This window comes from Opisthocomus hoazin, chromosome 16 (genome assembly GCF_030867145.1).
Source record: "Opisthocomus hoazin isolate bOpiHoa1 chromosome 16, bOpiHoa1.hap1, whole genome shotgun sequence".
NCBI classification, from domain to species: domain Eukaryota; kingdom Metazoa; phylum Chordata; class Aves; order Opisthocomiformes; family Opisthocomidae; genus Opisthocomus; species Opisthocomus hoazin.
Window position 1 is genome coordinate 19,079,014 of NC_134429.1, and position 16,530 is coordinate 19,095,543.

At 44.8% G+C, this 16,530-nt stretch overlaps 1 protein-coding gene across 3 annotated transcripts in view; it reads right to left on the reverse strand.

Annotated features, from left to right (window-relative positions):
• Positions 1 to 16,530, reverse strand: part of DVL1 (dishevelled segment polarity protein 1) — an 89,958-nt gene that overhangs the window by 22,749 nt on the left and 50,679 nt on the right. For all 3 annotated transcript variants that reach the window (XM_075437673.1, XM_075437672.1, XM_075437674.1), the window contains exons 4-5: positions 13,453 to 13,565; positions 4,484 to 4,622 (exon numbers count right to left, since the gene is read on the reverse strand). In XM_075437673.1, the coding sequence (XP_075293788.1) occupies positions 4,484 to 4,622; positions 13,453 to 13,565 (252 nt within the window). The remainder of the gene's footprint in view (positions 1 to 4,483; positions 4,623 to 13,452; positions 13,566 to 16,530) is intronic.

Below are 16,530 nucleotides of genomic sequence, written 5' to 3' on the forward strand. Positions count from 1 at the left end.
TTTTAGAATGGCATCCTCTAATGGCTACTGTGGATAAAGAGAGTTCATTAAACTCACACACACAGTTTTGTTTACTCAGTTTCCCATTACTACATCCCTGAAAGGGGTAATTCTGTGGCTAACATCACCTACTGCAAAAGACCATTAGTTTAGCAGCAAAGTTCTTCCTCCACCTTCCAGACAACAGGCGTTTTGTCTGGACAGCAAGTTCTGCAAATGAGGCAGAGGAACGGCAGAGTTTCAGCAGACAGCTCACTGAATTTCTTTGTCTCGAGCAGTCCTGGCAGTAATCTGGTGCTAGTTCATGGCACTTTACATCCTACGAAGTACACAGCTTAAAAGTACCTCCCAGTGTATGTCAGTACACTTCCTCTGTCAATATTTTTACTGATCACAGACAGCACATAAGATCTGCTGCCTGCCAAGGTCGACTGGCTATGGCATTTTCTTCCTCCTGCTCTAGTGCACATCAATACGGTGTGGCTCAGAAAAAAAAAAGAATTATTATTTCCAGCTTTTAGTCTAATTTTCTGACGTTGCACTGGACAAAAATACCTTTTGCCAGCACCGAGTATAGCCAGAAAACAGAAATGCTCTCTGACTCCGAGGCCTTAGAAAGGATATTTTAATTTACCATCAAGTACAGAACATAAAAATACTTTCATTGCTATGTTTAGAGAGACAGATCAGGGATGAGTTCAAAAAGATGGAGTGGAAAAAAAAGAAGAAAAGTCTCAGTACACCACAGAAAGGCAGACAGCACAGCTGAGGTGATGAAGGTGTGAACAATTAGCTTGTGCTAATACCAGCATCTTGTTCCTCCTTCACCCTCACCCTCCCTGTTTACTTTGGGAACTTGGGGGTGTGACTACTTTGGAAAATACACTCAATTTCAATACAGCATGAAAAGTTTAGATTCCTCTATAAGCAGTGAACAGTTCTGATTTTTCTTTTAAATTAAAGTTAGCAAAACCAGACTTTATTGGCAAATATCTGAATTTCTGTTACCAGATGATAATCTATGAGAAGTGAAGTTCTTCTATCCTGCAGGATCTTTTTTCATTCTATTCAGTATTAGACTGGAAGAATGGAAACCAGTTTCTTAGAAAAGCCACCGTTCAGGTTTAGTTCCAGAGGACAGGCAATATTTCAGAGAAGTAACTACTTGAGCTATAACAGCCTCTCACATCACTTGCACAAAATCGATGACCAGAAGGCAATGCAGAAACATTTTTGTGTGCTTATACACTGGCTTCTATACAGATAAACACTAGAAAATGTTCCTTATTACACTGGAGCTTGCTCCACTCAGTTTTTTCAGCCCGGACTGGGGGGAGCTGGACACCGACTGAAGTTGCCTTACCCAGCCCATGTGTAAGCACAAGGCAAGACAGCTTGTTTCGGCAAGACTGCCACGCGGTGTGCAAGCGTACTGCCAAACAGCAGGCTTCACACTCTGAAATTTCTTAAAAAGGAGTCAAGCCTATATCTATTTTCATGTAGCTCTGGTATGCTTCATCATCTCTTCTTGTAATTTCTTTTAAATCCTTAGCCTTAATGTATCCCTGCTGAATCACTCACACACACGGCATCTCTCATGCTCCAGGAGTATCTGGATGCTGAACAGCAGCTCAAATGTATTCTAACAACAAGTACTATTTTTGATCTCTGAAGTATTCCCAGAAAGGAGTAAATGCTATTATTACAATCTGATGAGCAAAACAAGACGGTATATTTGAGCTTTGGGGAAAAATAAAGTGCAAAGATGAAAAAGAATTCTGGAATCGTAGCTACTGACTTCCTGCACTAGCTACTGGCCAAAACCCCCACTGCACTTCTAGAAAGTGCTAATAAAACTCACAGAAAATATTTTTAAAAGGAATAATAATAATTTATCAAATCTACATTACCCAAAGGAAGGGAAAAAAGGTAATGAATGATTTGTTAAAGAAAGCTTATCCATTTAGTTTAAAAAGAACTAATGTTAATTTCTTACATGAGAAATAAATGTAAGCATTTTTTGCAGTGAATTATTTTAGTTACATTGAACTGATAATACTAATTGCAAGTTGCTGACAATAATCCTACAGCTACAGATGTCATATCTGCTAGACCTTTATTTGCTTAGCAGAAGACAGGATAAGACTCTTACTGTAAAGTTCACCATGAGCTCCCTACACCCGTCTGTACTCAAAATCCTGCCTACTACCTGCAAATAACACTAATGTTTAACTATATCATACTTTGAAAACAAAGGAAATAAATTATTGCACTCACTTCTTAAAGAGTTCTGCACTGTCCTGTAATATCTGTGAACAAATCAATTCACTGAAACAAAAAGTTCTTCTTTCTCTCTAAGCAAATGCAAAAGAACTTCCTCGGACTGGAAATTCAGCAACTCTGCTGCAGTGCTCCAAGTGAAAACAAACCACTGTCAGACACACACTGTTAGAAAAGCATCCTCAGCCTTACAAAACCTTCACTACCAAGACAGTAACAACCTTTACATCTGAATCCTTCTCTCAGTGACCTCCTCCACGCACAACCTCCTCACAATGCAGGTTCTGACACCAGAGTTCATCAGCTGTTATTAAACAAACTTACCCCCTTCAACCTCCGTTTCCCCAGGCCGCTCTGTCCAGCGGATCTGGAGCATGCTCGATTTTCTATTTGGCTGTATTTGCCTCTAAAGAAAACTTCTCCCTGCCAGCACAACCTCTCATCTGCTCGCAAACATCATCCCTGTAACACAACAGCATACCTCGGAGCATTCCATCGAGTTGTTCTTCCCGACTAGCTGGCCTGGCAGCTACTCTGTGTGCCAAAAGCTTCTGCCCCAGCCTAGAAAGAAAACGGCCTGCGCAGCACCTTCGAAGAGTCTCTTCTCAAGTCAGACGCAGGAAGCTTTACTTTATTAATATAGAAAGATTTAGCTGGGTCTAGTAAAACGTGCTTCAGTGGCCACCCTGACTGTGCTAATCCTGCCCTACTGCATATCTTGCTGCCATGGAAATGATTCATTTATTTACCAGAAACAAAATCAGCTGCAGGGTTGTTATTGTTTTTGTGGGCTTGATTTTTTAGGGAGGGAAGGAGGGTTAGAAGCCCTACAAGCCTTAGGAAGGCTTGGAGTACATTCAGGTTAGCTACTGATCTTGCCAACCCTTTCTGCACAGGAATATCCAGGTGAAATACAAAGCATTCAGAAGGCTAATTTCTGTATCTTCAGGTGTTGGCAACTTCACTGCAACTGCAAAATAAGTTCTTGAAACTAATTCAGGACCAAATCTTCAATGTTTATTTAGTTACCCTTTAAACTCTTTGGAAACACCCAGCCTTTAAACAGAATTTGAAGAAACTGCTGCTGTTCAACAGGTTTTTAAGCCATGACTAACTGCTAGACCAAAGAGATCCACCGAGTTCAATAAGCTAATAAACCATTTGTAAACGTAGCAAGTGCTTAAGTATCTCCAGGACTACCTGTTCTTTGCTGTTTCCATTCTATCTGGAATTTAAGAATATCACATTGCACCTTATTTGTTTCCGCTACAGATCTCCATGAGCCACCAGAGGTCTGCAATCTTGTTGTTCTCTGACAACCAACAGAAATCTGTAATGGGTTTTCACAGCTCATTTGGATGAGCAACAGCTCCAGAGACAGTGTTCAGAGAACGCTGTCACTGCAGCCACGAAAGGGAAGAATATTAGTTTCGACTGATCTGACATCTTTAAAAATAGGGATTTTGAACCTGAGAAATGTATTGGCTTATAAACCTCTTATATGGAATAACAAAAATATCTTTAGAGATTAACCAGGATGTTGCGAAATGGAGAGCTTTTTCACAAAAAGCAAGGAGTAATTCACATTCTGTCTGCACAAAAAGAAAAAGTAATTAAGTCATGCACATATGGCATCACAGCCCGCCTTTGCAATAGCGTTAACTCTGATGAATTCCTGCACTGCTCACAGGTGTCAGACTATGCAATTACATAGGAATTCCTTTACAATTCAGCTTTAGTGACGTGCATATTGATTAGGAATCTATGCTGAAGGTATTTTGTTACAATATTCACACCATTACTTTATAAATAGGTAGACAGTTGCACATTGCTTTGATGTTAAAATGTGATAATTCTTGCTATTAAAAGGAAAGAAGAGGAACAGAATTTTCCTCCTAATTGGAACAGTGGCTACAGGCAGCTTGGACAGCGACCCCAATAACTTCGCTTGTTTCTCCGAGCAGTGATTATACACAACATGATGCTACTGATGAATTATCAGTGTCCAAACCACATGCAGCAGAAAATAAAAGAAAGGAAAATAAAATAAATTTTTAAAAAGGGGGAGAAAAAAAAAGAGAAGATATAAATCTTCTCATCTCGCCAGTTAGCATATTTGAGGGAAGCCCAGAAACACAGTCGAGCGGCTGGGAAGCAGATGCCAACAGTATCAAACAGCTCAGTCGCTATGCCAGTGCCCTACCTGCTGGTGTTCTCATCATCATCGGAGTCAATGAAGCTGCTGGATTCCAGCTCGCTGCTCATCATGGTGGAAGCGCTGTCATAACCAGGAGGGTGCTCACGGTGTCTGTCCAGTTTCGGATGGCCATTGATCCGAGGGACTGTAAAACCAAAACAAATGCAGTATGACCAAAGAGGAAGAGCAAGGAAGAAGTGGCTCCGTGAGTAGCACGACATCCACGCTGACAGCTGCAGACAGCTCTGCAGGAGGACCCTTATGCTAAAACCAAGCCCTTTGCAGAACCTGATTTCACTCAGCAGCTGGAAAGCCTACTGCCCCGGCTGGGCCGCCTGCCACCTACCTTCTTCCCGACTTTTCCATTTGTCTGTGGCTCAGTTCATGGGCAAGCCATAAACAGATCGAGGCAGAAATAGCAGGCAAGAACTAGTACTATAACGGTATCAGAACATCACCTCGAATGGCCATGAGAAGCTGATGTCAGTAGGAAGGTACATATAAAGATCTTGGAAAAGCAGCAGAAAACACAATTTGCGTTTGGTATGGACACGTCTAGCGGCACAGAAAATGTTAAACAACATTCGTCGATGAATTCTACTAATATCTCACCCGTCCACCACCCCAACCTGTGCTACACGCTCCTTTCCCCACACCTACAGCACCTTGTCTGGGCAGCACAGTGGTAGAAACTCGCAGTGTCTGGACCATTCCAGAAGCGTAAGGTGCTTCAGAACGACTTCTTGCTAATCCCTAGCTGTGTGAATGCCGTCAGACACACAAACATTCCTGCAGATACTCCCTTCAGTAAGAATGCCATTTACTTGAAGGCAGCAGTGAGTCATCTTCTGCTTGCGATATTTTATGGATTTTCCACTGCAAAGCAAACTCCTCTGCCTGCTTCCTTTCAGGGACCTCTCATCACAAGACTCGTTATCTGCAAGTGCTCTACTTTGCCAAGAATGTTCCTTTCCCTGAAACAATAAAAGCTCAGTTTGATAAGGCACCTGGTCAAGAAATAAACCTAACAAGCTTCAAAGACAGCCCAATATCTTAAAACACACTCTCCAAACTCACAACTCCCTCCCAGGTCCAACAGATCTGCTCTTCATTTATAGAACAGAAAACCTTCATAATGGAGGAATGTCTGCAGCAGGAATTCTACATGATGTACAACTGCACACACTGAAAGTTAATTGACAGTTCTTGCCAACTATTCAAGTAACATGATTTGAAACACCAAGAGTCACCCTAAATACCTGGCTGTGAAGTCCGCCGTGGCCAGCCTTCACTCCTCTGTTCCAAATTGCTCAGCAGTGAAATAAAAAAAACTGGTAAGTTTTCTTCCTGCCTGAGGAACGCGGGCCTAATTACTTATGTCCATAAAGGGTTTTAAGAGATTCAATAAAAGGTAACTGACATTTATAAGACCTCATCTCAGTATTTCATGCATGTATCTGAACCATTCATTTCTGCAAAGCAAAATAATTGAAGCATCAGGCTGCAACAAAGTCTCCTGCTATGTCACTTCCATACCCTGTTTGATCACCCCACTTCTAGGCGCATCTATTGGCATACAACATGGCTGTGAAAACACTTCAGCTGGCTACCCAAGAAGAACAAATCTTCTTCCGAGTCACAGAGCAAAACCAAAGCTCTTTCCCTCCTGCAAAAGCACCGAGCTTTGGTTTGCAGAGAAGCTGAGCAGCAGCATCCCTTCACCACCCTTCTCAGAACTGGTACTTGTTTTTCATCCCGCCATATGCTGAAGGGCAGTTGAGATGACAGCATTTATTCAAGCCTTGAATCCTCTTCTGAAGCCAGCACATGCTGTTCTATAACTTCTTTTATAGAAAAGCTCCTACACACTGCTCCGATAGATAAGAGTGGTTTTACCAGTATGCAAATACACCTCAATTTTAACAATGTTTTAACCCTCCCAAACAGCACTAGGTAGCTTTGAATCCACAGATAAGGTTTCCTATGTAATCAAGGTGTGTATTTAAATCCATAAAGTTTCTGTAATCTCTCTATCCAATTAAAATTCTAAGTTTTTCTAATATAGCCAATGTTGTTTGGGGGTGGGGGTCAGGAACCATTATTATCATTGAGTGAGTATTTTCACAAACCAGGATTATAAGGGGTTTATTCACAAAACGCTCCCAGGTATCCAAGTCCTTCATCTAAACAAGAGTCATCCTCTGCCTGTCCCACTAACAACCAGGGACCTTGCGCCCGGCTGACCCCCTGCTCCTGCTTCTTCATCAGAGAGACTGTCTGACAAAAGCCTTTCAATGTGTCACAGAGATTAGAATAAAGCATAGCCTACGAGGTTAAAATATGTCCTCCTAGGCTTTCATCAACAGCAGAGTAGGCCCTGCCTGAGGGACGGAAGCACTTCAAAGTACTAGATCAAATAAGCCTGGAAAGCAGAAAAGAGCAGCGCAGCATCTGCGGGAGGAAGCTGTACAGAGGGTTCCGTGGCACTGCAGAGAACACAGGTGAGAGCGTCTCAGGAAGAAGTTACAGCCAAGCTCCCAGTCAAGAGAAAAAACAACAGAGCTTCCGATCCCTACCCATGCAGAAAGCCTTTGCCATTATCAGCAGGCAATATGTGACCACTTGCTCAGTGCAGACTTGCAACCCCACCTGAGCAGCTCGCTCTTGCATGCAGGAGCCAGAGTCTCTCCTACGTAAGCAGGGAAGGACGATGAGCACGGCATCGCCCACTCCTGCCCTGTGCTCGTTCCCGTCCCCGCGCTCCATCCCTACACCCTGACTTGCCTTGCGTTTGCAGCTCTTTGGAGCCCTTAAGCAGCCTCTCGCACCGCTCTGCAGCGCTACCAGAGCAAGGCTTCTCGACACTGCCACGGGACAGACTACAGCTGGGGACAACGTGCCTGCTCTCACCGGCGCAGAGTCCTACGCTGCCCGCGTCCCATGCATCCGGTCACTCAACTCCAGGGGCTCTCCAACCACCTCAGAGCCGTTCACACATGACAGAGTCTTCAAAGAGCAACAGCTGCTGGGAAGAACTGGGTTTTCAGCTACTGCTGTCCAACTGCGATTGTTTTGCAGTCCCAGCCCTTTTGATTCAGATTCCTCGGCGCACACTGTGGTAAAGAACACATACACTGCAGCAACCACTGGAAATCCGCAGCAGCTCCTCCTCCCAAACATCTGGGGATCTACACGCGCGCCCACACCAAGAGCTTCTCAAAGCACAGCTCATTATCCAGCGTTTTTCAGCTGGCTGCACAACAGTTAAGTTCACTCCGCAGCAAACTCAAGTGTTGAAACGCTGGTGTCGACGCCTGACATCCGCAGACTTGTCAGAAACCGAGCAGTAGCTGTAAGACATTCTCCAGCGCCAATGACAACTTGTCCCTTAATTACCTCCGTAATTAGAGCTTCCACAGCCCCCTGTCCCACTCCTCCTCGGGAAACCGATGGGGGAGCTTTGTTCTGGACAGCGAGGGGTCCCTAGAACATGTGCCAGGCAGACCTCCCACTTTCCTAATTAAGATCCTCACTCTGCTGTCACTTAACAGGACTCTGTCAGCTTTCCAAAGCAACAAGGACTTTGTTGCTTTAAGAGAGAAAGTGGAGCTCTGACACACTGACAGCTCAACTCTTTCAGACTAATTTTATACGAAGCTAACGCCAGGGATAGATTTGCTACTAATTAGTGTGAAAGGCAATCAGGAAAAGACATATTACCCAATTCATACAAAAGCCTCTTTGGATACAAAGCCTCTTTCTCTGAAAAAAAAGGTCATTTCTCTGCGTATGTAGCCTCCACAATATAATCATCATTATGCCTTAAAATACACACATATCTATACACACACACACGATAACTGTGCACGCTTACCTGACAGGGCTCATCTTTCTCAGCCAGTTCCCTTCATTAACCTCACTGAGAACACAACAGCACTACCAGAGCGAAACCTCTTCCCACTTGCACTCTCGGTGCGAAACCTTGCGCTTGAGGCATGAGAATTATACAGAAAACTTTAACTTCGGAAATTCCCTGAAGAAAAACGACATCTCTGCTTGTTGATCCTTCACTATTTCCCCAGCTTTACCGAGCATCTGTGGATGAGAATTAGTGTGTGCTTTGCACATAGGACATTGTACACCGCCCTGGTTCCCATTCGCAGAGAACCGTCTGCTAAAATTACTGAAAAGCAGCACAGCAAGATGCGAAGCTGGAGACCCTATAACCAAGTGCTCTTGCTACAGGTAACAGGCTGGGGCACAAATAACCAAAGCTCCGGCAGAGGAATGGCAGACGTGTAAAGCTTTCCTTAGGCTTCCCACAGCTGTACATCAGGTCCAGGAGCAAAGTCCAGAAAGCAGCTTCCCCTAGCACCCATCAGGCACTCAGTTCAGCACAGAATTTGAGCACGTATTTTAACTACGTCATTGAGGTTGACCAAAATCTCTTGGATTTAAGCATACTTCCTTAAAGTTAAGCAGGTGGTTAAGTGATGAAAGGGCCAACAACAAACCCAAGAGCATTCCATGGCTGATGAGGCTGGGAGCAGGCTCTGCTGATGTTGTGTGTCTGGACACCTGCAGTAGGTGCAGAAGGAAACCACCGATGCGCGGGTAACTGCCCCTCTGGCCAGCCTTCCTCCCCTTCTCCCTTTACAAGGAAAACTCACGCTAGGCAGAATTAGTCCAGCCTATTTGCTCTGTTTCCTGATGTCACCACCTGCGTGGTGCTACCAGAGAAAGCTGTTAGACTTCAGCGCAGGGCAGATTAAACCCAGTAACAAAGTTCCTCCTCTCTCTGAAGTATAGTAAGACCCAGGGTGATAACTCTTCTGCAACTACATCCCTTCTCAGTTGTCTCCCTACCTCTGGCAGGCATTTCACCAAGAAAATGATCAACGCTCTTTAAGTTTTCCAAATCCCTTATGCTTTTCTTCATGTTTGTATTTGAAATGTCACATGCCTTCAAGTACACACTGATGAACAGAGGAGTTTCTTTGTGTTCCTCAGTCCATCACACTCCCTTTGCGGGTATATTTTTGAAATCAGAGTAGATACAAGCACAGGAGCATCCACAGCTCTTCACCACCTCTGCACTTAAACTAGCAGCATAACTTCAGGGAAACAAGTGGAAGAGCTTGCAAATGCCCCAGCCTGTGTTGTTATCAGAGTGAATCCCTGGTCTAGCAAATCACAGCCTCTCGGTTCCAAAATCCTTTCGCGCTTTCAACGGAAAGAGGTGTGCAGACTCTGTCAGATGGCCAGGTGTGTCCCACGCTGGCTGCCGTACGCCACCAGTATTTATAGTGGCCTCTGTAGGTATGTCTGTAGCTGGCCATTAGCAATCCAGCAGAAACAGCTTTTCCATGGTGAGTAATCCTGCAGCAATGAAGGAAAGCACACGGGCTGGCATTTGGGAACAATCCGCCCATGATCCCACACTTTAATTATCAGCCATCAGAGAACCTGGTTAGTTTACCATCACCGAGATTCTCCAGATCAAAACCGAATGCCTCTGTAAGAAACCCGGCGCAGTTCCAGCACAGGCTGTCAGCTGAACAATCTGACAAAGTCTTCCAGTCTGTTCTGTCAACTGGCTGATCACATATTATAATTTCCAACTCGGAAAATCTATTGTAAAATTTCTGTTTCTAAAATTTCACTTGTACAATTAGGAAAGAACTTGTGCAAGTTCAAATGGTGAGTAGGACAGAAACAACAAAGAAATTATTTTAACTCTTTGAGGAGTTCTGGTACTTTTTTTTCTCCTAATATCAACAATAGATAGAGAGAAAAACTCCCTTTTCCCCACACCTTTTTTCCCTGCAGCAGCTTTTCAGGGCAAAGCATCTGTCTGTTCTGAGCTCTCCATGCAACACTTTGCCCTGTGAGCACTTGGCTAAGCATAGCTGTTACTGCAAAACAACGAGGAAACAAGTCAGCAACAAACATTTTTTAATTCATACACTGTCCTCGCGCACAGACACACAAAAACGCCTCACCCTTCCGCTTCCAGCCAACTCCTTCTTAGCCCTTTCTCACACCTTTACTCCCAGTAACGGGTCTATGCAAGAGGCTTTTTTTATTGGAGCATTAAACTGGCCTTTTTATGAATTAAAGTCTGTGGCTTGAAAAAGACAGGGAAGGCTGTGTTAGGGATTCCACTGCTATGTAAAATGACTGGGCAGCAAATACAGGTTTGTGGGTCTAACCCCTAACGAGAAGGAATAAAAGGTAGCGTACAACTAACGGTACCTACATAGCTCATGACCGAGTATTATTCTAATTTTTCTAAAAGATAAAAAATTCACTTGGGAAATTACGATGAAATTGTCATCTACCCATGATGCAGCTGTGCAGCGAGGGGCTGGAGGGCACTGCAGTGAAAGCTAGGGCTAACTGAAAAGGAAGCTTCTGTCCTGCCCTGAAAACAGCAGCAGTCCTTGAACGCAGGCTGACAGGAGAGGGATTCTTCTGCACAGCTCACAGGTAGAGTTCTGCTTTTCCACTTCCATTTTCTTTGGGATATTTTCATTTCACCTGCACTCCCAACAGACCTTTGTTTTGCTTCCCTTCTCTTCCCTGCCCTGGGGTTTTCCCAAGTCAGAACAAGTCCGTCCCAGTGACTGGGGATCAGCAGAGTAAGCTGCCTTGCCCTGGGCAGGTTTTAGCTCAATGTGCCTACACCTATGCTGTTCCCAAATGGCTCTTTGCACCCTTTCTCACTTCACCTTGTTTGAAATGAAGGCTGTAACACACTGTTCATTTTTTCTTGTGGAACGAGAACTTCTTTCCCTTTGTAGAGTACTCGGGGATATCCTCACTGTCAGGGTGGGTGGGTCACTCCTTGTCATTCACTTTATATCAATAATGAGCTTAAAACAGTTACAAACGCTACGTGGTACGTGTTCTGGTACAGCGTGGTGAGCTGGCAGTACCGCAGGTATGTCTTGGCTACTCTGCATAACACTACCTATGGAACCAGCCTCTGAGTAACGCAGGGCTCCAATGAGATCCCTCATCCTGCCTCCCTGAGAACTACCAGAGCTGTAATTTTGGTATTATTTAAACAGGTCTCTACAGGACAAGATCAAACACTCTAACTGCGTTTCCTTCTTTCTGCAGGGAAAGGAGGATTTACCACTATTTCACAATGCCAAGTGAGCAAAGGCTTCTGCCCTGGAAATGGCTGTGAACCAGGTGTCACAGCCTTGCTGCCCTTCCTCCACCCCTGTGCCCCTTCTCCTGTCACCACTCCCCCATTTTACATCCAGCTGTGCTCCAGAAGAAGACGACATGCAGACTCATGACAAGAATGACTCTGCTAACGTATGACCGCTGTTTTGAAGAGGCCTACAAATCCTTCTCCAGGACAAGGGTATTTCACCTCTTTTAATTTTTTTAGGTGGCAGTTCAGGATGTAGCGCTGAACTGTGCATTTTGGAGGCATGCTTTCAACTGAAAATAAAACACTGCTGGTTTTATTTTTTTTAAACAAAATATTATTATGTCCATAGAAACACTATGGACATTAAATAATATACTTCATGAGACCAAAAATGCTACAGCAGTTCTCCTCGATGCACGCACATTCACAAACTCCCCTCCTGCTCACACATACAGCCAGCTCCAGGCAGGAGGCCTGAACTGCTTTGAGAACAGGTAACGTTTCCATTACTGAGCGACGTGTTCTTGCCTGAGCACAGCCTAGGCTGGCAGGAGACGGAGGAAATTTTATCCCGTTTCTATCTAAAGGGAAAAGTCTGAACTAGTTTCAGATCACCAGGAGTCAGAAACTCCTGTGCTCGAACAACACCATAGGAGCAATCTAGACTACGGTCAAACACCAGCTGCCCAACAACCAGCGCTTTTGCCACGAACGTCCATGGCAAAACACGCATCGGCATTAGTTTAAACGAATGTTAAGAACAAACCCCCTTTTCACGTTCATCCTGTAACAAGTTTTTAAACACAACACTGTTTGAAGATTCTGCCTCTTTCTGTGACTTCCCAACGGAATCTGCAGTCAGGATCACGCACAGACAGCTCTCTGCTCCACCCACGGAGTAATCTTCATTCACTCTGAGTCAGTTACAGCTTGGAAGGGTTAAATGGACAGAAAGACACCTGCTTGTAACCCACAGTATATATACAACTTCTGGTTTTCTAACTGGAGGCAACTACTTTAGTGGGTGGAGCTGCAAATAAAGCCTCTGATGGCACCTCTTGGGCCCAAGTATTCCACTTTCTGGACCATTTTAAACTCAATGGGTGGCACCTATTAATTCTTAATTAAGCCTGGAAATTCTTGTCTGGCAAGAAATGAAAAAACAAGTTTACTTTGATGTACAGACTAGAGGCAAGAGATGAAGTTCTGCAGTTTGTATGTGTACTTTGGGTGTACTTATGTATAAAAAAAAGATCTTCAGAGCCCATGCGCTGTAGTTACAACAGCACAAAACAAGGCCACGGATCCAAGCCTAGAGAAATCAACAGAGATTATTGCAGAGGAATTTGGCTCAGATCTTGCAATGTTAAAATACGAAGACTCTCAAACTGTCTCCACTGCAGACTCTCAACACATCACACAGACAATGCGTTCTACCTTTAAATGAGCAAACGAATAACGGAGGCAGCCTAGCCAGGACAGTATGGATCTCAGCACTGGGTGTCATTATTCCTCTCCAAATTAATCATCTTCTAACACTACAGAAAGTTCTGTATATCACCAAAAAGAATTTCCCCGCCACTTTACTGTAGGTTGTTCAGACCTCTTAGAAAATGCTGAGCTTCAAAGAGTTTCAAAGCAATCATCACATTATTCCATTAAAATAATAATAGTCCCTGAAAGCACGCAGGAATGCAGACACACTTCTCTTCTGCCGTATTCGTGCAAAAGTAGCTGTTGCTCTGAAAGATTATCAGAAAAATTGTTCTTTCTAGATGAAAAAGGGGAAAAATGAAATAGGACTCACCATCCTCATGCCCTTCTCTATTTCTCCGCCGATGTCTGTCTCGCCGGTGGCTAAGCACTGACTCTGTTCCTGTTTCATTGTCCAGGCCATCCCGGCTGCTGGCAGCATTTGGGCTGTTAGAGAACAAATAGCAAGAAACAGTGGAGTCATCTCTTTTTTTCTTTTTGATAAAAGCAGTTGCAGTCGAGCACATGTTGGTGTAGAAGCCAGAAAACTATCACACGGATTAGCTGCAGTCTTCCTGCAGCACTGCAAGCTACCCCAGACTGCTCTGTTCACCCCAAAACTACCTGAGGGGTGAAAAGACAGTTCCACATCCATGCCCTGAGACACAGCACTACTTGCACAAGTAGCATCATCATGACATTGAAAAAGCTGCCACAAGATTATTGCATGAAATTTCCACAGGAAAAACGCCTACTGATGGCCTTCAGTGCTCATTTCAGCATGTGGTGAGACGCCAGCTAACTACAAGACAGCTTTAGCTGCTAACACACTTGGAAAGGAAATGGGATTTCAGCACAGTGCCATCATGAGAGCTTTAGTATCCCAAATTTGCAGCATACCTGTCTAACACAAGAACAGACAACACCGGTTTTTGGAAGAACAAAAGTTATTGACCCTAACACTCACCTCAGCCTCCAAAACACCCCAAGTTTCTATGCACCCCTTAAACCCTCCCGTGCTCATTCTGAAGATCACAGATCCAACAGACACAATACGTATGAGCTCCTCTAGTAACGCCAACATGACACGCTCTATCAGGGGCTTATTCTCAAGCCTGTCAATTGAGTTGCATTTTCTACAATATCCCAATATATAACTATATTTTCTTAAATCAAACTTGGTGTTTCAGCTCAATTCCTTCTTCACCCCCGAACAGGTTTGTTTTCCTGACAATAACCCGAGCTAGGTGTGTCACATGTGACAGCCAAAGGGCAGAAGCTACAGCTCACTGTGGCCACTTATAATATAGAGCACTGACCTTGAAAGGCTGAAGCCTTGCAAGTCACAGCAAAGCTCAAAATAATAAAGTGCACCTCTGCGAAACGTACGGATAGACCCCAGGTCCTTTCCTCATGGTCTCAGCTCTTTGTAAGCTACACAGATATGCCAGCACAGTACTCATCCAGCAAGTCCCAGTGAAAGACGAGTATGAGCGAGTGAGCTTTGGGCAAAAAGCAAAAAGATCTTGACGACGATCTCAGCCGTCAGATTTCTTCCACTCTGCTTTCATGTACCGAGAGTCACTTTCTCGCTGCTACAACTAGGGAGAACAAAAAGTTTCAGAGAAGCAGCAGAGAATTTGTCCCCCTGGTTTAGGGCCCCTTCCTGCGATGAATCTAAACAAACAGCAACGACAGCTCTTGAACTTCCAAGCACCGAGGAAGTGCGATTTCTCAGATCATATAAACCAGTCTGGCTTTCGGTTCCAGTTTCAATAGACCAGTCCAGCCAGCTAGCCAAGAGCAGTGGCTGTACCACAGAACACGGAATATGTAAGACCGTTGATTTGCAACCATCTGTTTCAAGATCTCCACTGAGGAAAAAAAAAATCATGTTAAAGCAGAGCTGGCTGGAGTGAAGGGGAAGATGGAGATGCTCCTCTTTATGCTGCTGGACAGAACTAGCTCAGCTGTTCAGTCGTCCCCTCAGCCTCAGCCTGTTTTATGTATCTCTGCTATTCTTACACGTAACAAGCTACCCTGAAGTGATCGGATGGAAGGAAATGAGCAGAGCCTCTGGGAGTGCTGGCAAAGGCCATAGCTCATTTTAACACACTAAAATGTGGAAACTCATCTAAAGCTCCTGAAAATACAATAACGCAATATCTGACGTGGGCTAATGCTCTGCTGCGAACGATTTCCCTTAGAAAGTTACTGGTCATACTCCTCCTCTCTGCCCCACAAATACCACCCACTTCAAAAGGGGTCCTGACTCACATCTGCCCTGTGCCCCTGCTATTTATGCCTGACACGTCCTACTTACAGCAAAGCATCAGAGCCATCAATGTACTTCTAGAATTCGATGAGGCCGGAGTACACCGCCATGCACATTTTCCACAGGGAATTACTCTACCAGCGATCTGACCAACCGGTCCCGTGGGCTTCTGTGGAAGCCGGACCCAGAATGCTGTACGTGTGAGGACACCTGCCTAGCGTCACATTTAAGAGCACTGCTGAAAAGCCTTCTCCACACCCACACACTTCCTCGGCACTAATGAAGTGTACTGACATGCCCACCACACGAATTAGGAAATCGAGGTTGTTACTCAAGGGAACAGTTGACTGCACATTGACAAGCCCTAAGGAAGCTACCACAGTGCAAGGATGTATGGCAGTGTCGCCACAAGTACGTCTGCACTTCGGTACAGCCGGGAAGGGAAGGCGGGTGACAGTCCCCAGGTGCCCCTGCCAGGCTCCCAGCCATCCCAGCAGCACCATCTAGTGACTGCTGGTACTTTCCACCGCCCCATGGCTTCCCAGGCTGAACCCGCCTCCAAAAGGTGGGTCACACCCCAACAAAGGGCGCAGAAGAACCCCACAGCTGGCTTGTTTGCCCTCTCCTTGCTGAGCCAGGTCGGTTCAACAGAGCTGCAGGTGCACATCCCAGAGCTGCAGAAGGCAGGTAGCTTGGGGGCCGCCATCCTCAGCTCGCCCACGCTCCTCCACCACCAAACCAGGAGCAGCCTCACCCGCTCAGATGGATGTCGATTTGGCAACCACGAAAGAGAAGCAGCAGAGCATGAAATGCAGGATGAACTTCAAAACCCTCATCAGGTAGGGAAAAAGTAAATTTTCTTCGGATTTAATCAATGAGGAAGCAAAATCTCCATGCTGTGAGGCAGCTAGCTAAGATTATCGCTTCAGCTCTGACGAGGATCTCACTCCCGTGGATGGTTTTGCCTGCCAACCTGTCTGCTTCGCCTATTTCTTGTATCTTTGCTGTCCAGCAATATTTCTGTTTGTACAATTATATAACACTAGCTCAGTTGGGGCTTCTTATATAAATGAGGCCCCAACTCACGCCAAAGAAGGAAGACAGGAGATGACAGATCTCTGGTAGTTTGAATAGCAT